Source organism: Giraffa tippelskirchi, chromosome 8, assembly GCF_054371585.1.
Source record: "Giraffa tippelskirchi isolate mGirTip1 chromosome 8, T2T-mGirTip1v1.2.pri, whole genome shotgun sequence".
In the NCBI taxonomy this organism is placed as follows: domain Eukaryota; kingdom Metazoa; phylum Chordata; class Mammalia; order Artiodactyla; family Giraffidae; genus Giraffa; species Giraffa tippelskirchi.
Genome location: NC_137282.1, coordinates 133,421,361 through 133,434,632, shown reverse-complemented (window position 1 = coordinate 133,434,632; position 13,272 = coordinate 133,421,361). Strand labels below are relative to the sequence as shown.

At 43.1% G+C, this 13,272-nt stretch overlaps 1 protein-coding gene across 6 annotated transcripts in view; it reads left to right on the top strand.

Moving 5' to 3' along the window:
- The window catches only part of XPO5 (exportin 5), a 43,477-nt gene that overhangs the window by 26,374 nt on the left and 3,831 nt on the right, over positions 1–13,272 (top strand). For 3 of the 6 annotated variants that reach the window (XM_081518841.1, XM_081518840.1, XM_081518837.1), the window contains 8 exons: positions 330–511; positions 7,007–7,107; positions 8,856–8,952; positions 9,600–9,750; positions 10,266–10,349; positions 11,157–11,203; positions 11,885–11,982; positions 12,596–12,658. In XM_081518841.1, the coding sequence (XP_081374967.1) occupies positions 330–511; positions 7,007–7,107; positions 8,856–8,952; positions 9,600–9,750; positions 10,266–10,349; positions 11,157–11,203; positions 11,885–11,982; positions 12,596–12,658 (823 nt within the window). Of the gene's footprint in view, positions 1–329; positions 512–7,006; positions 7,108–8,855; positions 8,953–9,599; positions 9,751–10,251; positions 10,350–11,156; positions 11,204–11,884; positions 11,983–12,595; positions 12,659–13,272 lie in introns of all 6 variants that reach the window. The other 3 variants (XR_014061853.1, XR_014061852.1, XM_081518838.1) reach the window with 3 other exon arrangements.

Genomic DNA, 13,272 nt, shown 5'->3' with positions numbered 1-13,272 from the left:
CATTCCACCCTGAACATGCCCAGTCTCGTCTGAAGCATGTCCAAGCCACCTTTGATTGGGTCCTGCAGGAGGGTCACAGCCTCTAGGACATCCTCATGAAAGGAACGCTTCTGGAACCTACCACTGGTCTTGAAGATGGCATTGAATGGGTCCCTTTTGGACTTGACCTTAATGAAAGAAACAAGAATGGCAGGGGTGGGGGGTGGGGAGCGTCTTTTCCTTCTCTCCAACTTTTGTATCACTTTCACCATAATCTTGCAAAGATCTAATAGCACTGTGGTCTTTTCTTCCCCTTTTATGTTTACTTCTCCTGTTCTGTTTTTCTATAGATGAGCTTTTGTGTTTATAGCATCTTGGGTGTTATGAAACGAACTTGCTGGCCCACTGACCTAGAAGAGGCCAAAGCTGGGGGATTTGTGGTGGCTTATACGCCCACTGGGAACCCAATATTCCGTAACCCCTGCACAGAACAGATCCTGAAGCTTCTTGACAATTTGCTTGCCCTTATAAGGTGAGTCAGACTAAGGGTTTTTCTCTGTTGTATTTAAGACATTTTACCTGACAAATCTCCAAAGCTTAATTTGTTTATATTTCTTCAGACCATTTGGTGATAAATGAGAGATTAGGTCTTGGTTCTTTCTAGACGGGCTCTTCTTTTTAAAAATAACATCGGCTGTCCCGTGTCTTAAGTCCTGCATTACAAGTGAACACATCCATGGGTGCTAATCTCAAAATGGCTTTTCTCATTTTGAGTGTCCCCTGAGTTCTGTTACTTCTTTAAACTTCATTCGCTACTAAGTTTTCTTTAGTCTGAAATGTTGCTGCTAGGGAAATTGTTCATTGGGAGCAGGGCAGTTGCTTTCTGTGGTGGTGCTTTTCTGGGTTAGATGTTCAAATGAGCTCATCTGGATTTATTAGTAGTGACTATGCTCTCAAATGGACCAAACACGCCAAAGGAAGGCATGGCATCTCTTCCCCGGCAGGGTCCTAGGTTTTTATTTCTCAAAGTTGAGTCCTCAGACCAGCAGCATCAGCAGTCACCTGAGAGCTTGGTTAAAATGTAGAATTAGGGCTTCACCCCAGACACACTAAATCTAGACTTACTGATTACTCGATACATGTTTGATGATCCAGGAATAGATAGTCTCTGCAGTGCAAGAGAGCTTCTGGAGAGAAGCAGTTCTTACTGACCAAAGCAAAATTTGATTGCTTTTTACATCTTATAGTGTTTGAGTTCAGGTGAGAGCTCTGTTCCACTGCGTTTTGACCTCTTACTCTGTGGTGTAAGACCACCATCATGGCAACTGGGCAGACTAAATTACTCATGTCTCAGGGATGCTCTGCTGGCAACAGAATCCAAGGTGTCTGAACAAGTTGTCATTGTGGACATGTCTGTGGAAATAGACAATATTTTGTTCTGATCTCAAAAGGAGAAAAGAGATTTCAAAGAAGTGTGGCTTGCATGTTGAGAGGGTAGTAGAATATTTAGTCAAGGAAAGGTTTGTTACCATGTGTATGTTTTTAAGACCAGAAGGATCTTCCATGGCTTAGAGAAATGAGAAAGTGATGAGGTCAGGCGGCAAGAGACTCACTGACGTTTTAGGCCTGTGGCCAGAGTCCCTGTGGTAGGAACCTAGACCTGAAAACGGTGCACCGCTGGTCGGGCAAGGAGACAAGACAGTTGTCAGAGAGTTCAATCCTTTTGGAAAATCCCAAAGTCAGTCAGAAGGTATTTTGAAAAATATTGACTATAGTTACGAAGTAGTTAGATTCCTTGAGAAGTGTGCAGCTGGAGCTGTTAAAAGTTTTGCCTGATTTATTACAAACTTTATCTTGAAGTATAATGTTAAGGGCACAGATACACATAAGAAAAGGACATGAATTGTGAGTGCAGGCAGATGAATTTTGACAAAGTGGACACCTCCGTGTAATCAGCACCTACATCAATAAACAGCCTTACCTCTCAGTCCTTACCTGCCCCTCGAGGGTGACCACTGTTCCGACTTCTAACTAACACTTTATCTGGTTTGGGGAGCTTTAATCAATGGAGTCGGAAGCATGCAGTCTTTTGTGTCTTGGCTTCTCTTGCTTAGTGTTAATGTTTGTGGGGTCATCTGTGTTACTGCATGTAGTTGCGGCTTGTTCATTTTCGTGGTTGGTGTGGCCCTCCATTGTGTGAATATGCTCTAACTCATTGATCCACTTAGTGCTGATGGACTTTTGGGTAGTTTCCAGCATTTTTTTTTTTTATTACAAAGAGTGGTACTATTAATGTTCTTCTTACAAATGTCTTTTTGTGTTGGGTAGGAATAGAATCCTACATATAGGAATGGAGTTCCTGGTTTATAAGGTGTGTGTATTTTCACCTTTCATAGATTGAATCAAATAGTTTTCAAAAGTTGTACTAATTTACATTTCTGCCAGTTTCTATATTAACTCCTTGTTATAAAATTCCTGTTTTAATTCCTTATCAACTGATAATCGAAGGTATTAGAGCTGCGCTGTCTAGTGTGGTAGCCATTAGCCACATAGCTGGCAACTGAGCACTTAAAATATGGCTTGTCTGAATTGAGATAAACTGTAGGTGTGAAATACACACCACATTTCAAAAATTTAGTACAAAAAGTTTAAAATACCTCATTAATTTTTATATTGCTAACACTGAAATGATGATCTTTTTATGTGTCAGGTTAAATAACAATATAATTAATTTAACCTGTTTCTTTTCACTTTTCAAATTTTAAATGGCTTACGTGGCTTACATTTTATTTCCACCAGACAGTGTTGTTCTTCGTAGGTTGGATGGAAGATAGATATGGGGGATAGAATTCTCTGGTTCTCAAAAGGTTCATTATCATTCGCTATCTATTAGAATAACAACTTTTCTGATAAACTTGAAGTTTGTTACGTTGTTTCCATATATTTGAGATGTTTTATTGAAATCTTTGTATGTGGGAAGCCTTGGTTAGCCTAGTGATTATACTTTTTTGTTTGTTTGATATATGTATACATTTTGAAATGTTACCACAGTAGATTTAGTTGCCATCATCACCTCACATAGTTGCACATTTTTTTCCCCTGTGATCTCTTGTTTAAGATCTCTCTTTCAAACGCATAATACAGTATTGTTAACTATAGTCACTGTGTTGTATATATTACCTCTCCAGAACATACTTATCTTTTTAATGGAAGTGTGTACCTCTGACCACCTTCACCCATTTTCCTCACCCCCATTTCTTCATCTGGCAGCCATCAAACTGGTTCTATTTCTATGAGTTTGGGTTTTTTGATTCCATATGTAAGATCATACTGTATTTGTCTTTCAGTGTCTGATGTATTTCATGTACATAATGCCCTCAAGGTCCATCATGTTACAGAGAGCAAGATTTTCTCCTCTAATGTGGCTGAATAATATAGACCTGTGTGTATGATGGTTACATTCTTAGCTGATGATAATAAGAATGTTTCAGATAAGTTACAGATCATGCACAACTTAAAACTTTTATCACTTGCTTGTCTTTTTCTTTGCCAAGCAATAACTAGTTCCTCTTGATAGTGGAAGCGTAGTACTCTAACTTGCAAATGTGTCAGGAAAGGCGATATTTTAGGAATCTGAATATTACTAGGGCTCGTTGGACACCCTACTTATGAACGCCTGATCTGGAGTCAGAGATACCAGAGCAGTATGTACTGAGTCCTTCTTCCACTGCATGTGAGAAGTGCCGTGACCGTGGTACCACCTCCTTAGTGAGTAGTCGTTCAATTTAAAAAAATATATCAGCATAGTATACCATATTAATAGAAAAAGGGGGCGACCCAGGTGATCATCTTAATTGACACAGAAAAGGCATTTGACAAAATCCAACACCCTCTCAACAGTCTTGTTTTGCAACAGCAAACTAGGACTAGAAGGAAACTTTATCAACATGAAAATGATTTTTATAAAAAATCCATAGCTTACATTAATACTCAGTGAAAGATATAAAGCTTTTCCTCTGTCATCAGGAACATGAGAAGGATATGCACTTTCACCACTGTTGTTGAACATTGTGTACTAGAAGTCCCATACACAGCAATTAGATAAGAAATAGAAATAAAGGTGTCCAAATTAGAAAAGAAGCAAAACTATCTCTATGCACAAATGATGATCCTCCCATTTCATGGAAGATCCCCCAAAAAAGCACCAAAAAAACCAAAAACTACTACTGCTAATAAATAAATTCAGCAAAGTTATAGAATACAAGATCAACATACAAAAATCAGTTGTGTTTTTATACACCAGCAATGAGTGATCCCCAAAGGAAATTAAGAACGTAATTACATTTGTAATAGCATTAGGAAGAATAAAGTATCTAGGAATAAATTTAACCAAGGGATATATATGAAAGACGTATTCTGAAAACTAAAAACCATTCCTGGAATTAAAGATGACCTAAAGGAAAAGGCCTCCTGTATTCATGGATTGGAAGACTCAAGTTCATTAAGATGGAATATTACCCAAAGCAATCTGAATGTTGAATGCAATCCCTATTGAAATTCCAGCAGTGGGGATTCCCTGGCAGTCCAGTGGTGAGGACTGCACCCCCTCTACTGCAGGGGGCACAGGTTTGATCTCTGGTCAGGGAAATAAGGTCCCCCAGGCTGAGCGGCAAACAAACAAATTTCCAACAATGTTTTGTTTTGCAGAAAGCTGATCCTCAGATTCATATGGAATTGCAAAGAGCCCCCAAAAGCCAAAACAGTTTTGAAAAAGAAGCACCAAATTGAGAGACCCAGATGTCTCAATTTCAAAACTTATTGCAGAGCTAGAGAAGTCAAAATAGTTTGTAACTGAGAAGGATAGTGATGTTAGTCACTACGTTGTGTCTGGCTGACTCTTTGTGATGCTATGGACTGTAGCCCGCCAGGCTCCCCTGTCCATGGGATTTTCCAGGCAAGAATACTGGAGTGGGTTGCCATTTCCTTCTCCAGGGGATCTTCCCAATACAGAGATTTAACCCGCATCTCCTGCTTGGCAGGCCTATTCTTTACCATTGAGCCACCTGAGAAACCCACTGAGAAGGGTCAGTTCAGTTCAGTTCAGTTCAGTCGTGTCCCACTCTCTGTGACCCCATGAAACGCAACACGCCAAGTGTCCCTGTCCATCACCAACTCCCAGAGTCCACCCAAACCCATTTCCATTGAGTCGGTGATGTCATCCAACCATCTCATCTTCTGTCAAAGGGTAGACATATAGAAACAGATAATCTCATCAAAATGCACAAAAGGATTAAATAGACATGTCTCTAAAGAAGACATACAAATGGCCAATATGGCTATGAAAAGATGCTGAATGTCTTTAGTCATTAGGGAAATGCAAATCAAAACTAAAATAAAGAAACCTCACACCCATTAGGATGGCAACTATCCAAAAATCAGAAAATAAGTGTTAGGAAGGATGTGGAGAAATTGGGACTCTTATACACTGTTGGTAGGAATGTAAAATAGTACAGCTGCTGTGGAAAACAGCTTGGCAGTTCCTCAAAAATTAAAAATAGTGGGACTCCCTGGTGGTCTGCTGGTTAAGACTCTCTGCTTCCACTGCAGGGGGCCCAGTTTCAATCCCTGATCAGAGAACTAAGATCCTGCAGTGCAGCACACACCCCCCAAAAAAAATTTAATTAAACAATTGAAAATTGAAAACAGAATTACCATATTAAGCAGCAATTCCAGCTCAAGGTATATACTCAAAAGAATTAAAAGTGGGTCTTAAAGAACTATTTATACACCCATGTTCATAGCAGCATTACTCACAATAGCTATGTAAAACATGGAAGCAACCAGAGTGTTCATCAGTGGATGACTAGATAAGCAAAATGTGATCTGTACAACGGAATATCATTCAGCCTTAAAAAGGAGGGAGTTTTTGCAACATGCTACAGTATGGGTAGACCTTGACTTTATGCTAAGTGGAATAAGCCAGTCACAGAAACGCAGTTTAAAGGAGTGTAGTGATGAATGCACATGGTTAGGTTGTTCTAAAAGTTATTGAAGGTTTTCAAAAAATAAGCATGGTCTAAAATAATCCAATCCGTGTCCATCTTTTTAAAAGCTATTTATCGATCTATTTGGCTGTGTCGGGTCCTAGTCGCAGCCTGTAGATTCTCGGTTGCAGCGCACAGACTAGTCACGCTCGGGCTAAGTTGCTCCATCACATATGGGATTAGTTCCCCAACCAGGGATCGAACCCGAGTCCTCTGCAACGCACAACGGATTCCTAACCACTGGACCCCCAGGGAAGTCCCTCAGTGTTCATCTTAAATATTTAATCTGCCTGTCCATTTTATATTCTAGAATTTTCTGTACACTTGAAATTTTTTTAACCTTTAAAAGAAAAATAGCTAGCTATGCTCTCTGGCTATCATGTTCAGGGGTGCCATTGATGTGGAAGAAAGGCAGATCAGGTCCATACGCTTAACAAAGCTGATAACTATTCAAGCGAGTCATTTTTGGTGAGGAAGAAATGCTCACGTTAGGAATTGTAGATGTGCCTCTCGGAGGCTAAACAACTGTCAGAACATTGTTGGGTCCACCCTGCTGGATCAGAGACAAAAAAGTCCTAAAAATGGGGGTATATTACTACCTGCTGTCTGTTCCTGCCTGTGTTCCTGCAGCACAACGCCTCTGACATTTCATCCTTAGTCACTGGCAGTCAGAAAACAGAGTGCCCAGGCACTGTCTCAGATTTGAAAGAATTTTGCTTTCCAGCTTTAGACTGAGATGTTGTCCAGCTCTCTCAGAATTCGGTTGTTGTGGTTGATTGCTGTTAGGTGTTGTATACCATACAAATAAACTTAATAGCTTCAAGTCTAACCCCTTCTCCAGGGAAACATGTAAATTCTCCTGCCAGGAATAGTGCTGACAGGAAGATGTCTGTGTGGAAATATCATTGAATTATAAGGTGAAATCCACTCTTTCCTTCTGCCAGCAAGCTAAGAAAGTTCACACAGCATTCTTATTTTTTCAGAACTCACAATACATTATATGCACCAGAAATGCTAGCCAAAATGGCAGAACCTTTCACAAGGGCTCTGGATATGCTTGAAGTGGAAAAATCTGCTATTTTGGGTAAGAAATCTAACCTTTTTTTTTTTTCTTGACGCTCACCTTATCCTAATGCAGGGCATTGTGCCTTGTGTCTCTTTTGCCCCACCTGGCAGTGCCTTGACCACTAGTTTGTTCAGAACTGCACATATGGAATTCCCGCGGGGTCTCTTGAAACAAACGTGTTCACTTCATTATCTTAGCATGCAGAGGTCTCCAGAAGCATACACATCCCACGTTAACCCCTCCTCCACTTTAGCTACCAGCTGGTGGTACATGTTAGAGCATTTAGATTGTAAATAAACCATGGTTTTTTGACCTGAAGGATATTAGCTTACGTTCCTGTCTTTTGTGCAGGGGGAAGGGGGAAAGTAATCAAACAATTAAGCTTAAATAGCTTTAATCAGTAAAATATTATATTTATTATTAAATTTTTAAAGGAGTAGTTTCTAAGTCAAGTTTCTCAAGCTTTGCCTTTATCAGACCTTTGCTTTAACTCATATTTCCCATTAGCAAATAACTTTAAAATCATAATCGTGATACGTGCTGTGTAGGAAAGTGACTGGGAGAGAGGGTTTACTGGAAGACCCAACCCAGTCGTGGAGAGGAGTCACAAGATTGCCTCTGAGTGGAGACTTAGGATGCACAGGAACCAACCAGACTGGGGGGCAAAAGGAGATGCTGAGCATTCTAAGCAGACAAGAGTGGCAGATGCCAGATCCCCAGGCATGAGGCAGAAGCCTCAGTATATCCCGGGAAGAGGAGGCGACTCATGTGGCTGGAGCACAGAGAGCAGGGTGATTGGTTAGAAGCGGAGCTGGAGACAACAGAGGTGTCTGAACTGTGTGCTGGTCTCTGAAAGTTCAGGCTGGCTCTCCATCACAGCCCCCTCAGTGCTTCTTGCCCCAGCTATCACCTCTGCCTGGGCCTGGCCATGATTAAGCAATCTAATGAGCATGCCTCAGCTATGACTTAATGACAAGAAGATTGTCAGTTTCCCTTTCCAGGGCCCATCTGTCTTGACCTAAATGACCCTGGGCCATTTCCTTTGGCAGCACTACTTAAGCTCCCTGTTTCAGACACCAGTAAAGATAGAACATCCAAGAAATGTCTTACTATTATTATAAAAAGTAGGTTTTATTTCACCACCTATTCCTCTCCCATCCCCCTTCAGTTATTCAAATTAAGCCAGGAACTCATGCTGTAGAAATGTATGACCAACCAAAACATAGTAGAATGGGTAAACAATTCCCTCTGGCAGCTGCCAACCAGAAGCAAGGCTGGAAACAAAATTGCCTCTGATTAGAAGTACAGATCTTTGACAGCAGCTGTTATACTGAGATAAATGGGCTTCATTTTGATCTGCTATACATCTCGGCAATTTGCATAAAATTGTGCTTGAAAAAGAGATTCTGTGACTTAAAAGGGAAGGGGTACATTCCCAGTGCTTTATGGAGAGATCATTTGGGGCTGTCATTGTGTGTTTCGGTACAAGTTCCATCCGGAGAAACCCAGGCAAAAGTTGGAGTCCTCAGACCTGGACACTGAAATGGCTTTCACCTTTCCCTGCAAAGGCAGTGTAGCAGTCCCTTCAGGGAAGCTGTTAGCGTCTCCTGCTGGGAGAAGACTTGGTCAGCTGCTTTGCATTTATCGCACCCCACCCCACCCCCCACTCCCCAAACCACCTCTGCCTGCAGGAGGGTGCTGGTAGGTTGAGAGCCCTACCACTGCTGCAGTGGAGCAGCAGGTTCCTGACCCATCTTTGTCTGTAGGATTACCTCAGCCTCTCCTGGAACTGAATGACTCTCCTGTCTACAAAACGGTCTTGGAAAGAATGCAGCGTTTCTTCTGCACCCTCTATGAAAACTGGTAAGGGACCAATGCTGCCGTTTCATATTCTTCTCCTAGACATGCACTGTATAGGAATGGCCTTGGGTTTTACATCTGATCCAGCATTCTAGTGTACAGGTAATGTTAGGACAGAATTTGACTGATGATTCTAGTGTCAAATCAAAATGAACAAGCTGATTTCCTCCTTTTTCTTTTTTTTAATTGTCACATGTGCCTTTAATCCTAGCTGTGACTTGATATTTTAATGCCCACCTTGTCTATTTCCAGTGCATATAATGATGAGATCAGAGTAGAAGATACAGTGATCGGGATGCATGTTCTCAGACCCCTCACTACTCATAGCCCACTTTTCATGGGATACTGGAAGGCGGCCGGCTGTATTTGGTGTCCTGGGGTCCTGGTTATGGCATCAGGGGCGGGGGGTAACTGGTCTGCTGTCAACAAGTTTCCTTAAAAGTGGTGGGGGCTGGTATTTTCACTTCTGATAGAAGATTAAGTCCACATCTTCAAAGTATGCTTATTAAACTGAAGTTCTCTTAAGAAGGAACTACAATTAATTGCTTTTCTAGCTGAGAAGTCTTCTGGTAGACAAGAAATTCCCAGGGGAGTCAGGGACGGTGGTGACAGATCATGGATTTGACGTTGTCTATGATTTTCCCTTGCAGTTTCCATATCCTCGGGAAGGCAGGCCCTTCCATGCAGCAGGACTTCTACACTGTGGAGCACCTGGCCACCCAGCTCCTCAGCTCTGCCTTTGTCAACTTGAACAATATTCCTGACTACCGACTCAGACCCATGCTTCATATCCTTTCGAAAGTCCCGGAAAACCCCCAAAGGGCCAGAAGGTTAAGACAGGAACAGTTCACAGGCACTAGGGGAGGTTCACAGACCTGAGCTGCGTGAAACAGATGGAGTCATTTCTATTCAGTATACAGTAACTACATTAAGAAGACAAGAAGATTGAGGTAAACAGCAGCGAAAACCTGAAAGCAGTTCAGGGGGTCTCAAAAGCTCTTTCTCCTTAGAGATGGGTATCTTTACCCTCCCACTTCTTGGAAAGATGGAAGATGAAGCTTTTAGCCCTTTTCTGTACTTTGTCAAGTACCTCTCTTTGGAGACACACTCTCATACTGCATTTTCATTCAGATTCTTTGTTTTTGTTTGTTTGTTTTGGGGAGTGTCCTTCTTCCCTGGAGTTACAATATAAGGAGAGTGGTGAAGGAGAGCTTACTGTAGTTCCAGCCTCACGGGGGAGCGGCGCTTTAGAACAACAGGGTGTGCACTCGTACGCTGACGCTCCTTAACCTGCCGCGGCATGGGTCTTTGTGAAGCCTCTGGTGCTCTTCTGTCCCCCGGAGCACTATGAAGCCCTGGTGTCTCCCATCCTTGGACCTCTTTTCACCTACCTCCATGTGGTAAGAGATCAGTCAGGAAAGGGTAGCACAGAGACCTCTTAGAGTGAGTGGCCTCTTGTGAGTCTCACAAGCTAAGAGCTCCCAGAAGTGTTGTCTCCTCGCCCTGCCAGGACAGCTGCACATCCGCCCCACCCTACCCCCCACCCCGACCCTGCACTGGATAGAGCAGCTCACCCAAGAACTAAACTGGTTCCGTTGCCCACCGAGCACATGCAGACTCGGGTTCTGCTCCTGTCCTCCTGTTAACTGAGGAGAGGTGGTCAGCGGAGTGTGCCTCGGAGTTCTATTTCCCCAACTCTGGAATTAAGCAGGGAGACCAGCTGGGCAGAGAATTAGGTGTGTCCAGAAGAGACTCAGGAATTCTAAAATGCTTTTGATCTTTGCCAAGCAAAGAAATGTTTGATATGCTGCCCTTGCCTCGGGTTTGGGAGAGGATGTTGTTCCCATTGCTGAGTCATGTCTAACACTCTTCAACCCCATGTACTGTAGCCCGCCAGGCTCCTCTGTCCATGGGATTTTCCAGGCAAGAATACTGGAGTGGGCTGCCATTTCCTTCTCCAGGGGATCTTCCCAGACTGGGTATCAAATGTGTTTCCTGCATTGTCAGATGGATTCTTTACCACTGAGCCACCTTGGGAGAGGTTACAGAAACCATACCTGGTTTTTTAACCTTGTGGGATTTCCTAAGGCTCTGCAGTTGTTACCTGGACTCATCCTCAGCTAATTCTAACCACAAAGTGGCCCTTAGATATTATCTTTTCCAGCCTTCCTCTCAGTGTAGCGCTTATTTCTGTTTTGTTTTCCCAGAGGCTTTCCCAAAAATGGCAAGTCATCAACCAGAGGAGCCTGCTTTGGTAAGGGAGTATCTCTTCTCCTTGATAGATGAGCTGGCAGCCAGGTTTGGGGTGAGAGAAGGCAGCCATGGGGTAGGAAGGATGCTACCATCCCAGGGCTAGAATAGTGGGTTATAGTCATGCTCAGCCGAAATGGTAGATGGCCTTTCTGTGACAGGCAGACTCGGCTCAAGCTTTCGTCGGGGGTACCTTCAGCTGCCTTAGGTAAATGCTGAGACATTCTTACCACTTAGGATTTTGATCTAGTCCCCTCAAGCCAACTCGATAGTCGCAGTATTATAACAATGCCCCTCAGTGATCACTGCTGCTGCATACAGGCTTTTTGCAGTGTGGAGAGCAGGGGTCACCCTTTGTTACGGTGCATGGGCTTCTCATTGCAGTGGCTTCTCTTGTGGAGCATGGGCTCTAGGGTGTGTAGGCTTAGTAGTTGTGACACATGGGCTTAGTTGCCCTGTGGCATGTGGGGTCTTCCCAGACCAGGGAGCGAACCCATGTCCCCTGGGTTGGCAGGTGGATTCTTAACCACTGGACCACCAGGTAAGTCCACTGCTGCCCATTCCTAACGTCCGAGTGGAATGTAGACCAGGGAAGTTGGGAGAAGGAAGTAGGCACAGAGGGCCTGGCTAGGGTCACTGCTTCTTTTGCATTCCCATGAGACTTTGTGTCCGTGGTTTTCTGCAGTGGAGAAGATGAGACAACAGATGAAAACCCAGAGTCTCAAGAGATGCTGGAGGAACAACTGGTGAGGATGTTAACCCGAGAAGTCATGGACCTGATCAGTAAGTGGCATGGGAACCAGGGGTAGAAGACAAGCCTTTTTCTGGAAAAACAGCTCGTCACTCACCTAACATGTTTGCAGCAACACTGACAGACTGATAAGAAATAATGAACTAAATAGAAACTAGGTAACCCTTAAGTCAACTTAAAGACACGTTATGAATTGTGAACTGAATTGTAGTTGTTCATACTAAGGCCAATACATGAAGAAATGGTTCAAATAGCAGGAGGAATTTGGATTAATAACAGGAGTAACTTCCTAGCTTTGTCAAATGGGGAAGCTTAATTCTTGGACATGAAGGTGGCTGTATTTCTTTTTTATTTTTTGGTTCATTTGTTTGACATCCAAAGTAGACCAATTATACCTATGAGACCTCCACTCCCAGTTACTCTTAGGTCATTTTGTAATTTCCCTCCAGTTGATTGAACTTGAAGAGGGACCAGAACACAGTCTGGTCAAATGCTTTGGTTTCTGTTGGTGAAGCTGACTTTGTGCCTGGACAGTCCTCTACCTTCCCCTGTCCTCACCTGCCCAGAGACAGTTTGGGATCCATTGGCCTGAGATGGCTGTTGTCTGGTGATAATCAGCCCAGTAACCCTGCTTTCTTGCTTTAGCCGTGTGCTGTGTTTCAAAGAAAGGTGCTGACCATACTACTGCTCCCCCTGCAGATGGAGATGGTAAGTGAGGCTGTTGCAGCCCTTGGAGGTCAGCCGTTAAGCTCCTACTCCTAAATATGGTTACTTCTGTAACCAGGTCAGTTCCCATAGAAACCATGTTCCTAGCAGGCTGGTGTGGAGGAGACTTTGTACACGTACATGTAGCTTTCCCGTACTGGCCCCTTGCTGTGTTCTCCCAGCACCATCCCCCCAAAGAGCCTCTGCACTTGGTGATCGCTCTATCCAGATTCTGGATCAGTCTATCCAGAATTATTGTTCTCCCAGCTATATGCTGGACCATCCCAGTATATTGTTGCTTTTATTCAGGTCTCTGTTCAGATGTCACCTCCGAGGGGTGTCTTCAACTATCTTATCAAAAACAGCAACGCCAGCCTCTGATCTCCTCCTCTGCTCTGTCTGACCAGCACTGATCACTACCTGACATCATGTTTTACTTATATTTTATCACTTACATCTCTCCCTCACTAGAACTTAACTGTCAACAAGGAAGGGATTTTGTCCTATTCCTATTATATCCCCAGTAAGTAAATCAGTGTCTGCTGCAGTGGGTGCTTAAGTATTGATTCAATGATAAAAGAGCCTCAGCATTTGTGGCTTTTTATGTAACTGTCCAG